This window comes from Haliotis asinina, chromosome 9 (assembly GCF_037392515.1).
Source record: "Haliotis asinina isolate JCU_RB_2024 chromosome 9, JCU_Hal_asi_v2, whole genome shotgun sequence".
Classification (NCBI taxonomy): domain Eukaryota; kingdom Metazoa; phylum Mollusca; class Gastropoda; order Lepetellida; family Haliotidae; genus Haliotis; species Haliotis asinina.
In genome coordinates this window covers 15,222,755-15,241,542 of record NC_090288.1, presented here as the reverse complement: position 1 = coordinate 15,241,542, position 18,788 = coordinate 15,222,755, and the positions used below count along the sequence as shown (strand labels likewise).

At 39.7% G+C, this 18,788-nt stretch overlaps 1 protein-coding gene across 1 annotated transcript; it reads right to left on the bottom strand.

Moving 5' to 3' along the window:
• Window positions 1-2,164: 2,164 nt before the first annotated feature.
• LOC137296239 (uncharacterized protein KIAA1958-like) lies at window positions 2,165-4,284 on the bottom strand. Its single transcript, XM_067827979.1, has 4 exons — window positions 3,547-4,284; window positions 3,079-3,328; window positions 2,619-2,857; window positions 2,165-2,388 (listed from the first exon to the last, which is right to left on the bottom strand). Exons 1-4 carry the CDS (start codon window positions 4,202-4,204, stop codon window positions 2,165-2,167), a joined length of 1,371 nt encoding a protein of 456 aa, XP_067684080.1. The 5' UTR covers window positions 4,205-4,284.
• Between the last annotated feature and the right edge of the window lie 14,504 nt (window positions 4,285-18,788).

Genomic DNA, 18,788 nt, shown 5'->3' with positions numbered 1-18,788 from the left:
TATCAATTACCTCTCCAACCACCAACCCCAGATCAAACACGCCATTGTATCAACTCCAACCAGGAGAGCTAAAGCCATCTGCGACTACACTACTAGTATGTATATCCTGTATAACTGATAGTTAGTATCCACCTCACGAGTGAGTGAGTGAGTTTAGTTTTACGCCGCACCCAGCAATATTCCAGCTATATGGCGGCGGTCTGTAAACAATCGAGTCTGGACCAGACAATCCAGTGGTTAACAACATGAGCATCGATCTACGCAACTGGGAATCCATGACATGTGTCAACCAAGTCAGCGAGCCTGAGCACCCGATCCTGTTAGTCGCCTCTTACGACAAGCATAGTCGCCTTTTATGGCAAGCATGGGTTGCTGGAGGCCTATTCTACCCCGGGACCTTCACGGGTTCCACTCACGAAGGGGCAAGGAAGTTGTGTGAACAATAAAAAGAAGTTGTCTCCGTAACATTTTTGTCTTATTAAAGCTGTACCTGGAGTAAATCGATGGTTTATCCAGAAACAATATGAGTTCTACGTGGTTGTATGGAAAAAAAAACATGCTTGACAGTAAGATGGAACTATATAGACACACAACGTTTGGTTGACAAAGTTTATATTTAGACTCTTCCGCCTCACATAAACTCATAATATTGGGGACATTGATATTAAATATATCATTGGTGTTCTATTCTTAACGAGTTATCCAGGGTAATAATATGCCTTCTTTGACTGTTGGCGTTATGAACATTCACCTCGTGAGTGGAGTTTGGCGCAGTATAAATGCACATATTATTATTAACGTCCAATTCCACATCTAAATTTTGCAATGGCGGAACTGTAACTCCGGGCCATAAATACTAATAGGTTTGTGCTGAGCTGCCTTAATTGTAGATGCATCACGATTACTCCATACAGATGCACCGTATCTGATCACAGACCATACCATAGTACAGTGGAAACTGGCTAAACCGTTACTCATCGGGACTGAAGAAATAATATAGTTTAGACAACGTGCCGGATTGTAGAGCTGATTATAAATGTTCAAGCCACAGGCATGACTGAGATTTTATGCTGGTGTTGACACCTTGCCAGATTGGACAGATGCCGGTTTTGACAGTTTCTACTGTATGGGAATAAGCGTTAACATACCTCGTACCTCATATTGTCTTAAACTTATATACAAATAAGAATGAAGATTTTTATGGATATCAACTTCTTTATGAGAGAACACAACGTTTCGGAGTTAATGCTTACTCCTTCATCAGGTGAAATATACGTTTCGGAGTTAATGCTTACTCCTTCATCAGGTGAATATCAGGGCTGCGTTTTACATGGCGCTAAGACTGTAAGTTGGCAGTAAGCGCGTTCAACCGCGATACCATCTGTGTCCACGCATTGCACCACGTCTTATTCACAACAGCCCAGCCCTATCTGCAGTGCAGCAAAGGTTATAAATAAGGCATGTCTTCATTCCCGTAGATTCATCTTTGGGCCTACTGTTCAATAAAATGGGTTTGTTTATTTCTATCAAAATCATATACATTCAGAGACTTTTAAGCCCCGTTCACGTGCACCTGTTTGCACTCATACGTATAACTACACACATGAGCAAACTTTACATACGAGTGTAATTGTGTCATGTGAACGGATTTACTTACATATGTAAATATACACTAGGAGCAAATTTAGACACGTGCCAATTCGCACTGTGAGTATACTGTGTCACGTCACCTTCTTTCAGGGTAAGAGTTACATATTCCAGGTTCTGTGTATATGATAAACATGAAGACATTCTATAGTATATTGCAACATCGACTTTCATTCGTACTGGTCATTATAAACCTATCTCCGATTTTCTCTACAGTACGGTAGGTTCCTTCCTGCTCTGGTAGACCCCATTCTTACACCCAGGTTTTGAACTACAGGTTTTGAAATATCGTATCAGGTTTTGAAATGCGACCATTTCAAAACCCGGGTTTTGAAGTACACATTTCAAAACCTGAAATCGGGTTAAAATTGGACCATTTCAAAACCTGGGTGTAGAAATGACCATTATTCATACCGATAGAGAGTTTGAAACAGAGGCACTTCAAAAACGATCAGACAAGGATAAAAGACGAAAACACAAGCAACATAGCTTTTATTCTGTAAACTGAACGATCGTTTTAGTTGAAATTAATAGTTAGAGAAATGTTCCTCCTGTTCTCTTCCGCGTTTACAGAGGTTTCCAGGTGCTTAGCTGTCGGTCCAGTATGTTCGGGAGACTTGTTGCCGGTAGCTGTTTGTTTGATATCCTTTTTCACCTTTTTCGCACGTACAATGTCTGACGCAGCTGCCTTCTGGGCATCTGCCGTCCTCTTGTATACTCTTACTACATCACTTCTATGACCTGCAAATAACATAGGTTAATTATAATTCCATAACTTTAAAACATGACTATATACTATATATCCACAATACGTATATATAATGAAAATGGGAAAATTTTAACAAAATGTATAGTCCTGTGGGAAAGTATTTTCCTTTCAAAATTGTTTGTTTATGGTTGATATTAAACAAGTAGATAAATAGTTGAAGTTTTATTCTTGTCAATGTATATTCAAAGAAACAGAAAATTACCTGTCTGTTCGCAAATGATCTGTTCATCTACGTTGGCCTCGTAGAGCCGGGTGGCAGCCGTTGCTCGGAGGGAATGGTTCGTTTTACGTCCGAGTATTCCAGCTTGACCGCAAATCCTACCAACAGTGTTTTGAAGTTTGTTGTGACCAACAGGGGTTTCCATAAACCAATCGTCTCCCTTAGGGACTTTCCGGGGTGTGAAATAGAACGCATCTTTATTCTTGAGGGACTGTGCCGCACTGGGGGAAAAAAAGAACAGAAAAACAGCATAAGTATACGCTCGCTGAAATTGATGTTTTTCGCAGCAGTGTCTTACTATATATAAACACAAATTTCAGCGATATCAAAACGAAATAGAAACTCCCAGAAAGAGAGCCACCCACCGTATATGCAATGTGTCATTTATCACTAATTTTTGCTGATAACATGGGTTAGGTTCAAATAGACAAAAATAACTCACCAGTAAGACATGTATTTCTGGACAATTCTGACATAGCAGTGGGATGGGGTTTCCAGGTTTTCATAGGCACGGACCTTCTTTGCAGTTAGTTTTCTATGGTTTAATCCGCCTTTGTTGGTTTTCGATACATCCTCTGTGTATTCCATATATCTCCGGCCGTGACAGTCTGTGTGCGGTCCGGTGATTTGTGGATTGTTACCCATCCTCAAACTCCGATGTTCTGTGCCTCCTCTAAGAGCAAAATGTAAGCCTAAGGATAAAAATAAAAAGTTATGAAATAAATTTACTTCATCTCAAACATGCATATCCTTAAATTTAAGGTTAAAACGGCACGTTCTATGAAGACTATGAAAAATCATGAAAAAACAAGCAAATGAATATGGCATGATAACAGTCATTGGTTACGAAATATCGCCTTCCTTTAGAGATGTATTTTTCTGACCAAGGGAAATTATTGTTTTAACTTACCCGTTAAATACAGCACAGTATCCAATAATTTTTGGGGGGTGTCATCTCCCAGCACGCCTTTCTCCCACAACTGTTGTTCTTCCGCCAACGTTATTACTTCTGTATGTTTTACTGTCGAAGGTCCCATCCCTTCTGCTGATCTCTCCCTCATAGAAGCATCCAATGCTCTACGGCTGTCTTCAAACTCATCATCATTGAAGATATCGAGCGACGACCCATGCAGTTTTAAAGAAGACGCTAACGAGGCGAACAAACCGTAAAGTGTTGTTGACGGATAGAAGGCGCCATCTTTCTTTCGTGCCTCGAACACGAAGTACTTGAGCGCCATGTTAAGTTTCTCAGCGTCCATATTTAGCAAATTCTCTCGCAAACAGACACTCCATAACCCAAGATTTTCAGAAACGGGCCGCTGACGTCTCTCTTCTTGCCACCTCTGAAAAACCTCCATTGCCCAGGTGTTTTTGTATTGTGTACTTTTTGGAATGCGGAGTTTCAGCTTTTCGTTTAGATCATAGGAAGTTAGTGGGTCCCCAAAACGCAATTTGAAATCATCCAGCATATCCAAGTTGCTACCCTCGTCAGGTGAAACCTTGTCAATCTGCTTCTCTATAAATGTATTTTGGGTTAGGAAGATGTCGTCGTCCTCTTTGTCACACATCCTGAGCGAACGCTTTCTACCAGCACGAATGTGTCTGATCTAACATGTGGTCTTAAAACGTGCTCACTCCACGTGCAAACTCTTAATATTATCGGGTAGCACGTGCATTGCGCGTGCAAGACAATGTAATAGATGCCAGTGGCATCTGAGTTGACACCGGCTGTTCCATCATTTGCGGGCTGTTCCATCAATGTTGTTCTGCTCAGTATATATACACAAAACATTTGCACAATTTGAAAATAATACACATTTGTGCTCTACATACATAAGGTGTAATAAGTCGTAGAAGTCTCCTCGGATTTTGTAGCAATTGGAAAACAGGGAAAACCAACTCCTCCATCTTATCACTATGTTGTGTTTTCAGACAACTTTTATCTGCAAACGATGACTATTTAATATATGTTTACGGTTCATAAGTCGGATAAAACACTCCCCCTCGGTCTTGGTCGAGATTGTAAAACCTGAGAGCAGCAGGGACGGAGCTTGTAAAACCTCGGGCGAACGAAGCCCGAGGTTTTACAAGCTCCGTCCCTGCTGCTCTCAGGTTTTACAATCTCGACCAAGACCTCGGAGTCGTGTTTTATCCTTTACTTCAAAGGCTGGTGAACATCTTGGTCACTAGTTTTTTCGTTGTGTGAAGATAAGATCCACAACCCATTTGTTCAGTCGAAAAGTCTAGTACCAGTGTTTGTCGTGTTTAGATATATGCATAATGTTCCACTAAACAGACTGACCTATTGCAAGAGAAGTACATATCTGATACTGTGTTTGTCTTCTTTAGTGGGAATGATAATATAGCATCTATATGGACTATGGAATACATTTACTATTCACTTTACTTACAGTAGATAAACTTAATGCAAACGCAAACTATAAATTTACCATTACATTACTATTACTTATGTATATCTACACATGTGCATATTTACTTACATGAATAAATTTTGTGCATGTGAATGGGGCTAAAGCCTTAGTCTACTCGGGTGACTTTATCCCGGATAGTGCTGTTGAAACAGAGAAGGCGAACAGGTCGTTGGAGGTTAGGGAAGGGACGAGTGTTCCAAGTAGACCCTTGCTAATCGGCTTCAACTTTGAACTGTAGTACAGTTGATGGATTTTATTATTATATGTCAACCAGCAATGGGATCAATAGGAATGACAAGTCTTATTGAATGATGGACTTCCTCACTGTAAAATGGAGACGTTTCGGTAAAGATATTTAGTATACAGATTTCAAGCATTTGGATCCAACATGAATATTCTGAACAGCCAGGCATGTCCTATTTTACTTCTGGAAACTGATTTGTTCACGCCTGGGTTGTGGCCAGTATCTACATCTTACGGTTCGTCTGTCGATCCGTCCGTCTGTCCACCCTGTTTGGACCCGTGAAAGTTCGGGTTACAATATGAATATTGGCCTTCAGTAACCCTAGAGTGTCGATAGAGGCGAATAACGGGATCGGCGGTAAGGCTCGCTGACTTGGTTGACACATTTCATCGGTTCCCAGTTGTGTAAAGTGGTGCTCATGCTGTTGATCACTGGATTTTCTGGCCCAGACTTGATTATTTACAGACTGTCCCCATATAGCTTGAATATTGCTGAGTGCGGCTTAAATGCTTAACTCATCCATCCTCCCTCCTGTTTGGCTGAAGTCTAGAACTGCTGTTCTTCTAACAATCCACCAACATCTTACTTCACCAAACACTGTAAACTCACTATATAACAAACTTATTGTGACAGTGTACCCTACAAAGTGATAAAACATCATACACCACTCACTACAAACACACACACACACACGCACGCACGCACGCACACGCACACGCACACATGTAATAAATAATGTGAAGAAAACCTCATAAACACTCACTACATCTCAGTCAAGCCTTGTGAGACTACACACACACGCACGCACGCACGCACGCACACACGCACACATTATGTGATAAGTAATGTGAAGAAAACATCACAAACACTCACTACATTACAAACGTACTCGCTTCTTCTGGTTATCGGGTGAATGGACATGACAAATATTAATCATTATTGGTCAACCCTGGTGTATCATGGAACTGCAGTTCATGATCTGTCGACAACAGGTACACAGTGTCTTGCAAAACGAACATTGTATGTACACCAATTACCGATAAAAGTTGATCTCGTTGCGTGTACCTGTGGTACGACAACACGGTTTGGTGTACCCTAGTTTACAACTCACAGTTGATCTCGTTGCGTGTACCTGTATTTCCAGCGATAAGGACACAATAATTACATACGTGTAGACATTATGTAACATAGGAGGAAAGTGTAACAGAAAACAAGAGTTAGAAAAAGACACGATGTTCTTAAACAGAGGCCAGAAGGTTTAATCAGCCCTTTGAACTCATGTTTGAACAACAAGACGATTCATGGATTTAATTAATACTGTGATACATTAATACACAAATGATACAGAACAAAGCACTTGTATTTTAATACTGTTCAGTATCGAGACATCAGGTTACCGTCCTCGCTGACCTGAGGGAATTTCTGGGTCTTCAAACAGTATGCCTTGCAATTGACCGTTGTTGTAGCCTTAATAAAAAAGGTCGGTTGCAAGGGGACACTCTTGTCATGTTGTAGAGATTGATGGTTGAGAATATCATTATTTGTTCAGCAGGTACAGAACAAAGCACTTGTATTTTAATACTGTGGTGAGTATATACAGGTACATATACAGGAGAGTCCTTGCACCCAGCTATTCAGACTTCATCTTGGTACTCGTGCGTTTAATCAACAGGTATAATTCTGCATCTATTCCAACTATACTCCCACAAATAGCGTCACACTATATCTTAATATACCCCACTGAGGGATGCAGTAACCCCTACCCCCTGAAACACGGGCAGACTGTTTCAAAACACACCCCGTGTAAGATTAAAAATCAGATTCGTTAGCTCACCAAATTATGCGAGACTGCAACATTTATAACCCGTAGGAATATTTCTGAATATCTTGGACTGAAAACTCTGCAAAACGATCAGTTTTGTGTAAATGTGTCTTCAGGATCACATTATTTTGTGCAACAGGACACTTTGTTATGCTGCCACATTTATAACATAATAATTCAGTAGCCAAATCACTAGAACATGTTGTAATAACTTTGATTTATGTAATTAAACAGAATAACTAAGAGATGAATTAAAATGAGATTACCTTAAAGGCACGAAATTGGTATCGTGTTGAGTGGATTCACGATCGACGAGCTCAGTGTTCGCGGCTAGTGTTCATAAATCCTATTACACTTACCTGAGAAGTCGCTCGGTAACATTGGCGCTGCAAAAATCCGACAGAAATTTGCATATCAGGCTGGATTTTGATGGGTGCACTACATTGCCTGTTGGTAATCCAGGCCAGTGACGTAGGGGAATCCCCTAGTACCTGATTCACGTCATGCTGAAAGGGTATAACTGGCCTAGTTTCTCGTACTGGATAACGCAATTGTTTGGTAGCTCATTCGGGCCATCGCTTTATCGTCTTTCAAAATCTAGGCGACAAAGCGATAGTACGACACGACACTGCAATACGGCGAGACGATGTAGCGTAATTGCGATAGTCAGAAAACGAAATAGCGAAAACCCGACACAAAATGGCGATATGGTCAATCCTGGTGTATCATGGAGTTACAGTTCATGATCTGTGGACAACAGGTGCATTTTTTCTTGCAAAATATATATTGTCTGTACATCAGTTACCGATAAAGGACAAGTATGTACTGCTCACATGTCTTTAAGTGCAGTAGGGGCACTCGCAGGCGCCATTCGGTTTCAGTTTAAGGTTGGACCATCCATATGGACGCATATGGAGGGGAACAGAAAGGAAAGATACACTGAAGATCGCCCACAGAACACTACTTTACCAGCTTTCAAACCTGACATGGCATTGTAGGAGGCAGACTACAACAAAATATAACAGTTCTGTTCGTTGCGTGGAGTGTTATACCTCTAAAGTTTGAAAATAGCGTAATGTTGAAATTTGAATTGTATGTACACCAATTACCGATAAAAGTTGATCTCGTTGCGTGTACCTGTGGTACGACAACACGGTTTGGTGTACCCTAGTTTACAACTCACAGTTGATCTCGTTGCGTGTACCTGTATTTCCAGCGATAAGGACACAATAATTACATACGTGTAGACATTATGTAACATAGGAGGAAAGTGTAACAGAAAACAAGAGTTAGAAAAAGACACGATGTTCTTAAACAGAGGCCAGAAGGTTTAATCAGCCCTTTGAACTCATGTTTGAACAACAAGACGATTCATGGATTTAATTAATACTGTGATACATTAATACACAAATGATACAGAACAAAGCACTTGTATTTTAATACTGTTCAGTATCGAGACATCAGGTTACCGTCCTCGCTGACCTGAGGGAATTTCTGGGTCTTCAAACAGTATGCCTTGCAATTGACCGTTGTTGTAGCCTTAATAAAAAAGGTCGGTTGCAAGGGGACACTCTTGTCATGTTGTAGAGATTGATGGTTGAGAATATCATTATTTGTTCAGCAGGTACAGAACAAAGCACTTGTATTTTAATACTGTGGTGAGTATATACAGGTACATATACAGGAGAGTCCTTGCACCCAGCTATTCAGACTTCATCTTGGTACTCGTGCGTTTAATCAACAGGTATAATTCTGCATCTATTCCAACTATACTCCCACAAATAGCGTCACACTATATCTTAATATACCCCACTGAGGGATGCAGTAACCCCTACCCCCTGAAACACGGGCAGACTGTTTCAAAACACACCCCGTGTAAGATTAAAAATCAGATTCGTTAGCTCACCAAATTATGCGAGACTGCAACATTTATAACCCGTAGGAATATTTCTGAATATCTTGGACTGAAAACTCTGCAAAACGATCAGTTTTGTGTAAATGTGTCTTCAGGATCACATTATTTTGTGCAACAGGACACTTTGTTATGCTGCCACATTTATAACATAATAATTCAGTAGCCAAATCACTAGAACATGTTGTAATAACTTTGATTTATGTAATTAAACAGAATAACTAAGAGATGAATTAAAATGAGATTACCTTAAAGGCACGAAATTGGTATCGTGTTGAGTGGATTCACGATCGACGAGCTCAGTGTTCGCGGCTAGTGTTCATAAATCCTATTACACTTACCTGAGAAGTCGCTCGGTAACATTGGCGCTGCAAAAATCCGACAGAAATTTGCATATCAGGCTGGATTTTGATGGGTGCACTACATTGCCTGTTGGTAATCCAGGCCAGTGACGTAGGGGAATCCCCTAGTACCTGATTCACGTCATGCTGAAAGGGTATAACTGGCCTAGTTTCTCGTACTGGATAACGCAAATGTTTGGTAGCTCATTCGGGCCATCGCTTTATCGTCTTTCAAAATCTAGGCGACAAAGCGATAGTACGACACGACACTGCAATACGGCGAGACGATGTAGCGTAATTGCGATAGTCAGAAAACTATGGTGGCTGATTCGGGCCATCGCTTTATCGCCCTGTAAAATCAAGGCGACATTGCGACAAAGCGATAGCACGACACGACATTGCGATACGCCGACACGATATAGCGATATTGCGATACGGCCAGAAAACGAAATAGCGAAAACCCGACACGATATAGCGATAACACGACACGAAATGGCGATATCACGACACGAAATGGCGATAACAAGACACGAAATGGCGATAACCCGACACGAAATGGCGATATCACGACACGAAATGGCGATATCACGACACGAAATGGCGATAAAACTGGGCGACATTGCGATATGGCGATAACGCGAAAAGGCGACATTGCGATATAGAGACACGATATGGCGATACAGCGATATTGCGACATAGCGATACAGCGACATTGCGATATTGCTTCCTTTCCATTTATGAAATATGGAAAAGCGGGTAAGCTGATTCAGTTTTAGAATCTGATAGGTGGAGTATGTGAGATAAACGCATTTGTAAAACCATCCAGTTTACAGAAATAGCTATAGCTCATCCAAAAGCACGATGAGTGATGACATATTTCAAACTGTGATAGTTGTGCAGGCCATGGTCATGCTAACTTTGTAGGCTATAGGATTTCACCAGAACGGATTTGCCATCATACCGTGCCTTTTTTTTCTTCTTTACGAAATGATAATATGATCATAAAGAAAAGTTGTAGAAGACTTTTTATTCTTGTATCTATATATAAGAAAATATTACATTGTACACTGAATTAATTTCAGTAAGTATAGTAAGTCACTCTCAGAATTTAAAGAATTTAAAGCAAAATATATTTGACGCCGAATACAGTATTGTGGACCCACTGATGACCTTCAGCGTTTGAGGAGACAGCCCAATTAAACAGTCCGAGATACAATATTACACATGATTAGATTAAACAATTTGATACAAAATTGGGTGGAATTGACTTTATTTTAGGTTTGTTGAGGCTAGAGCAATAGAATTTTACAGGAAAGGTACATGTGTGGGGATGTAAATGTTTTTGGGGTGAAACATCTAGTTAATAAAATACAATGTATATGATTAATGCACATGGGTTTCAATCTATCTCTACAGATATTTATAGATTAAGAAAGTGTAGGTCTTGTAGTTGTTATAGCATGATCCCTCTGGTAAACGATTTGAAAACAGATAAAAACATGTATGTTTGTTTGTTTGTTTGCTTGCTTTCTGACCATGTCAATGTTGTATTTGAATGGTGGGGTGGTTAATACTATTACAACGTCGACACATTGTTCCGTACATAAGGACAAAAAATATTACACTAAATGTAGAAATGTTTGAGATATTTACCGATTTTTTTCTAAATAGTCATTAGCAGGGTTGGGTGTTACCAAAATGTTCGTATTGCGATGTTTTGTGATATACGTTGGCGTACTGCAATATGTATTGCAATACATTGTGAAAGTGGAACACATGGTTTAAGGCCATGAAATTACTGTTTCATTTCTTTTGAAACAATGCCACTAGCCACTTAGGAATCAGGTGTGATTGTAGGAGAGATCAAATGAACATGTTTCTGAATGCTTTGCTCTAATGTTTGGAACTCGAGAAAAAGCGTCTGCAGCGGGGTCAACCATTTCGGTTTGTTTATCCCCACAACAAGTGCCCTACCAATCTATTTTCTTTAATTCACATGGTTTAAAATTCATGCTAGTACAATCACATGACCAATAAACATTTTCGAAACTAAAAATATGCGGTTTAAACAGTATTTGTTCAAAAAAAAGAAAAAGAAAAGACATCAGAAAGACAACAGAGAACCCACAAAAAGGAATGGCAAACAGATCGAACAAGGCCTGTATGGGTGCCTCTCCCAAGAGAAAACAGCTTAAACGAATTAAACACGATTAAGAGATTGTAAAAGGATGTATAATTCAATGAGTCAATTTTCAAAACCAAGAAAACGAGTTTATGTGTTATTTAACCATACGTTTGGAGTTGAATTATGAAATGATAAATGGATGTAAGAAGTAATTCTGCATGAATATTGGATACGTTATCTTTGCCACAGATTATTTCTTCAACAGAGAATCTATTGCGGTAGAAGTACTGGTTATATTATGTCTGATGTGACGAAATACAGGGCAAAAAATGTAGTACGGGGTATCTTCTGTTAAAAAGCCACATTGGTATGAACTGTTTTGTTTTATATGTCTTTCGAAATGGTGTAAGTTTAAAACACTACACCCAGTCTCAGTTTGGACATGATAATTTGGAAAAAGTTGGATAATTTGGCAATAATTAAAGTATTTATAGCTCTGAAAATGAGAGTGTAATAAGTAAGATATAATTTAAATTTAGACAATAACTTTGCCGATTTACATATTCGTCCAGATTATTGTAGCCTTGTATGACTAATGGAAGAAGAGAGTGTTATAGTGTTAAACTCGTCTAGTTGTTTTTGTTCTGGCTGTCTTGAGTATCTTTGGCATTATGAAGGAAATAGTGAGTATTTTGCCCACTTCTTGTGGAGTTTATCTTGTTAAGTACTCTGGCGTTAAACATGTACCATCTTATACAAAATAAACAATTTATGATTCTTTCTCCTTTGAAAGAGAGATGGCATACATGTTTCTTCGTCATTTGTTTAATGATTGATACCCATGATGGCCTCACTTAAGGTACGATGAGCATCAAGGTGTAATCTTTCTAGCACTGATCCTTGGTCTTGGGATCAGTTGTCTCAAATGAAGTCACAGTATTCAAAGACAGGAAGGAGGAATGATATATACAGTCTTTCTGTTTAGTTTATTAGTTCATATTTAAGCCTCCAAAAGCAATATATTATAGGACTAGTTTCTTTGCTTGATATTCGATTTGCATATTCTATATACCATTGCTTTGAAATCGTAGCCCTAAATGTTTATGCTAGTCATCCATCATTAAATCTGTTTTCGCTCTAGGTATTGCCTTTCAGTGAATAACGTAGTCACTGGTTTGGGGGGACTAAACGACACCTGCAATTCATTTCTTCATTCAGACAGATTAGCAAGATCACTGTTCAACATTCTTGGTGCATCGGTGGGGTTACGTATGATTATGTAAAGGCAGGTATCATCAGCAAATAAAAGTATGTTGCTTGATACCAATAAGTGATTCATTTATCTAAACAAGGAACATAAGAGGACCCAATACGGAGTGTATTAATGTATAATGATATAAAGGAAATACGAATATTATTAGAAGTTTGGCTACATCACAAAAATGGCAGATCGTATCGGGTGAACCGGTTCGCGAAAAGTGTACCGCAATATATAGTACTGTGAAGCTCGTATGGCAATATAACGGTTAAGCGGTATTATCGGCCACGTCCACAAATTAATCATTGTCGTACTTTAAAACGAACTTCTAAGCTACAACCAAATCGAGAAAGTGTTAACTTTAACAAGTAAAAGATAAGGTTCCGATTTTAAATAAATAAATAAATAAATAAATAAATAAATAAATAAATAAATAAATAAATAAATAAATAAATAAATAAATAAATAAATAAATAAATAAATAAATAAACATGAGATATTACTAGGATGCACACGTAAAGCACGTTCTTCATCCATTATGTACCAGTCGGCGGCAGGGATGATGTGCTGTGAACGAACCTAGCACATTGAGGTATACTAGTATATTTCAAAATTGCACTTTGTGCATTATGAACTGATAAAAATCATGACATTAGTACTAAACATTAACTTGACACGGCAAGACGTAGACTTTCGGAAAACGGGAAATCAGCTTCATCCTTTTGTGCACATTACCATGGCCACACATAATTTTAACTGTTTGTTTCCAAATCGTCTTCCAGAGGCATCATGCAATAACAACTACAAGACCCAGACTTTCTTAATCTATAAATGTCTGTAGAGATAGACTGAAACCCATGAACATTAATCATGTAAATTGTTTTTTATTAACCAGATGTTTAATCCCATACTCCACATATTAGATTCTAAAAGTGAATAAATTTATCCACTTTTCCACATTTCACAAATGGAAAGGGAGCAATATCGTCATATCGCAATGTCGCTGTATCGCCAAATCGCATTGTCGCTGTATCGCTATATCGCTGTGTCGCTATATCGCAATGTCGCTGTATCGCTTTATCGCAATGTCGCTGTATCGCCATATCGTGTCTCTATATCGCAATGTCGCCTTTTCGCGTTATCGCAATGTCGCTGTATCGCCATATCGTGTCTCTATATCGCAATGTCGCCTTTTCGCGTTATCGCCATATCGCAATGTCGCCCAGTGTTATCGCCATTTCGTGTCGGGTTATCGCCATTTCGTGTCTTGTTATCGCCATTTCGTGTCGTGATATCGCCATTTCGTGTCGTGTTATCGCTATATCGTGTCGGGTTTTCGCTATTTCGTTTTCTGGCCGTATCGCAATATCGCTATATCGTGTCGGCGTATCGCAATGTCGTGTCGTGCTATCGCTTTGTCGCAATGTCGCCTTGATTTTACAGGGCGATAAAGCGATGGCCCGAATCAGCCACCATAGAAAACGAAATAGCGAAAACCCGACACAAAATGGCGATATGGTCAATCCTGGTGTATCATGGAGTTACAGTTCATGATCTGTGGACAACAGGTGCATTTTTTCTTGCAAAATATATATTGTCTGTACATCAGTTACCGATAAAGGACAAGTATGTACTGCTCACATGTCTTTAAGTGCAGTAGGGGCACTCGCAGGCGCCATTCGGTTTCAGTTTAAGGTTGGACCATCCATATGGACGCATATGGAGGGGAACAGAAAGGAAAGATACACTGAAGATCGCCCACAGAACACTACTTTACCAGCTTTCAAACCTGACATGGCATTGTAGGAGGCAGACTACAACAAAATATAACAGTTCTGTTCGTTGCGTGGAGTGTTATACCTCTAAAGTTTGAAAATAGCGTAATGTTGAAATTTGAATTGATCAACCACTATACAGTACATGGTCTCTTCTGGTGTGCATCATCTGCCTACAGCTGGTATGACTGATCATTGCACCAATAGAGAAGCTTGTGTTGTCATCTTTGGTTTTACAAGGTCTGGTGTACCTGTTTACAGCACACAGCTGATCTCGTTGTGTGTACCTGTCTTCCCCGAGATAAAGGTACAGTACTTACATACTTGCAGACATTATGTAACATAGCAGGAAGGTGTAACAGAAAACGGGAGTTAGAAAAAGACAAAGATGTTCTTGAACAGTTCGGCCCTTTGAACGGCAACACGAGTCATAGATTTAATCAATACAGTGATACATTAATACATGAATAGTTCTATTGTAATACTGTTCACTCACTATGGTGAGTATATACAGTTACACATACAGGAGAGTCCTTCCACCCAGCCTTTCAGACTTCCAGTCTGGTACTCGTGCGTTTAATCAACAGGTGTAAATCTGGAAGTGTATCTACAACTAGACTCCCACAAATACGAAATTCTATATCCTAATATACCCCACTGAGGGATGCAGTAACTCCTACCCCCTGAAACACGGGTAAACTGTTCAAAACACACCCCGTGTAAGATTAAAAATCAGATTCGTTGGCGGACAAACATTATGCGACATTGCAACATTTATAACCTGTTGGAATATTTCTAAATATCATGGACTGAAACATTGCAAAACGATCACTGGGTCTGTGTAAAAGGACACTTTGTTATGCCACATTTATAACATAATAATTCAGTAGCCAAATCACAAGAAAATGTTGTTATAACTTTCATTCATTTAATTAGACAGAATAACTAAGAGATGAAATAAAATGAGGTTCCCTTAAAAGTAAGAAATTGATATCGTCAATTGGATTCAATCGCGCTACTGCTGTCACCGATTGATACTGCTACAAGTGAATCCTGTTGTGCGTGTTTACCATTTAAAAGTAACTTGCTGAGTGTAACGGGACTTTCCTGAAGACAGTTGAAATGTGATTCTGCATGAGTTGATGGATATATCAACATTCAGGGTGAGAGGCGGGTAGACTAGGTCGGTATTAGTCCCCAATTTTAATGTGCTCAGATGTCCGCTGATGCAAATCTTTTAAGGTGTTTACTATCAACAAGTGTACCAGTTTGTTGCATCTATAACACTTGTTGCATTCAGGTATTTACTGTGCGCGGACAGGCAGGTACGCCAACAAGCGAACCTCTCTCGTCTCGCAGAAGCTAATGAAGAGTGAGTGAGTTTTAAGCACTATGCCAACAATATCACGTCGGGGTACACCAAACATGGACTTCACACATTGGGCTTCGGCGTGACGAGCGAATACTTTGACCGCTAGGCTACCCCACCCTCCCACCTGAAGACGAATCTCTTCCTCAAGATCTGAATCTCTCTCACTGGGGACATCTTTTATGATCAAATCTAGATCTTTGTTTCAATCAATATAAACTTGAGACTTGAACACGTGAGTCTAGGCGTGAGCTGACAAGCTTCTCTACTGATGCCTGTTTCCCGACTCAGTGTATCTCGCCTGTTGTCGTAGTCTTATTGAAAAAGATCGGTTGTACGAGGACACTTTTGTCACGTTGCAGTGATTGTTGGTTGAGAATGTCATCATTTGTTTAGTCCCCGAGTGGAAAAAGTGTAAATGTTTTGAACCATCCTTTGGTGAGAGAGAGAGAGAGACCAGCCTAACAAGGACTTTGAGTCAACAGGAATCAATTCAATCAGTTACTTTTTGTCCTTGAATGCGTTCACTCATATTTGAAAAACGTACTCCACTTATGGTTGAATTAGTTGAATGCAAATATTCTGTTTGGTAATTCTTACTTGGGAATCGTAAGATTCATAGTTTAGAAGTATGTACCAAATGTGAAATGGAATGAGATAGCCACAGTATTGTAATACCCTTCAAGGTTGCTTAAATAGAATGCAAAAATATTCATCGTATGTAATTGTTGAATTGTAACAGGATTTCTGCTTTTGGGTCCGCGTTTAGCTCAATCTCAGTTAATATCAGGTTACCCGACAACAATTCTGAAAACGGGTATGTTTTCAATGCACTAGGAGTCAGTATTCACTGGGAAGAAGGATGATTTTTAAGTACAGAAAAACACAACCATCCGGATTAACGAGGCTTCACTGCAATACTCAATGAACAGTTACAGGACACGTTTCTCTGTCACGCTTTTCGTTCCTTGAAAGCAGTGCAGTACATACGACAGGTTGGTGCACAGGCGATCGAAAAGGGGAATCCCCTCAGTGGCTATGCGCAGTTCTAATGACAGTTCAGCACGATTAAGTCTGTTTGGGTCACAATAATACCGATTAACCACAATCTAACACCAAGTCGATCGGTTCATGATAGAACATTCTTCAACGCAAAGCAAAATGTAATTAAAACATTAGACCAACTCTGGAAAGAGATCAGAACGTTTGTCTCCAAAATGTAAAAGTTACTGAACAAACTGTGTTCATTTTGTTTTGGTTTTCCGTGTAAAGCTTCACGAGTGTAAAGTTACGTTGAAATAAATGTTTGGTAAAGATTTGGAGTTGGATTGTGATTCAACGGTGTCATCTTGACCCAAACAGATATCGATGGTAGTTGGTGTGGGTGGCTGAAAAGTGGGTTACATGCTCTACTATAAATACATTTCAAAGGACACTGTCATACTGTTTGAATGGAGAGGCAGTCACGACAAAACGTGAGCAGGTCCATATTTATCTCAAAGTCCAATCCTTTGCAGATGAAGCTTTCTCTTCTGTCTCAATTCTCTCAGTTCTCTCTTTCTGTCTCAATTCTCCCACTTCTCTCTTTCTGTCTCAAATATCTTGAAAAAGGCTAAGCGTTAATATCAATTTGAGCTGACAAACGTATCGGTTGCAGTCTGGTTATAGACTCAAAGTGCGCTGCGACAACTTCAGACAAGCAAAGGCAGAACCAAGTTAGACTGTTACCTTCCCGTAGCAGTACCACTACACCAGTACCACACAAAAGGAAAGGGTTGCAACGACGAAACCACCCCCTCTTCAATCCAAGTTAGATTTCACCACTACAATATTTTCCTTATTATATCCAAATGTTTTATACATTTCAATACCCCAAATGTTCGAAACGAGCAAAATGCATAAGCACTTTATGTTCTGTTCAGTAATGTATAATGTTATTTACATATGACCCACCACATATTTTTCTGTCCATATCCGAGGAACGTTTCAGAGTAATTGTCTTGCCGTCTGAAATATTTCTACCTCTTTTTTATTGTGATTTATGCGTGTGGTACAGGATCGATACGCAAACAAGGACAAACGTCTGTACGCCTTGTGACATGCGGTAAATTAGGATAGATGTCTGTACGCCTTGTGCCACCCTGTAAACAAGAACAAATGTGTTCGTCATGTCACATGCTGTAAATTAAGAAAGCTGTCTGTACGAGAGGATGTCAGTAAGTTTTGAGCCTTGCATAGAAAAACACAAAATATTGGTATGAACCACATTTATTTTTCAACATAGTCCCCTTGTGAGTCAAGACACTTGTTCCATCTTTTCTGCCAGGCGCTGATGCCATCTCTGTAGAAGGCGCCATTTTGGTCCTCAAACCAAGCCTCAGTAGCAGCAATAAGCTCATTATCATCCTGAAATCTACGACCACGCAAGTGTTTCTTGAGATTTGGAAACAGATGGTAATCACTTGGTGCCAGGTCTGGAGAGTAAGGGGGATGCGGCAAGATTTCGTAGCCGCATTCCTGGACAGCAGCGGCTGCAACGCGAGAGGTGTGTACTGGAGCATCGTCTTGATGTAGAAGAATACCACGTCTGATCTTGCCCCGGCGCTTCTTCTTGATTGACTGTCGCACTTGCCTCAACAAGTTAGCGTAATATTCCCCATTCATTGTTTGGTAAGTAATCTATGTGGATGACGCCTTTGCTATCCCAGAAGACTGTCGCCACTACCTTCTGCACTGATCTGGAGACTTTGAACTTTTTGGTCCTGGGAGAAATGACATGTTTCCATTCCATGGATTCTTGTTTGCTCAGGATCATAGTGGTGGATCCAGGTGCCACCACAGGTTACTAGCCTAAAGTGAAAATCTTCTGGAGTC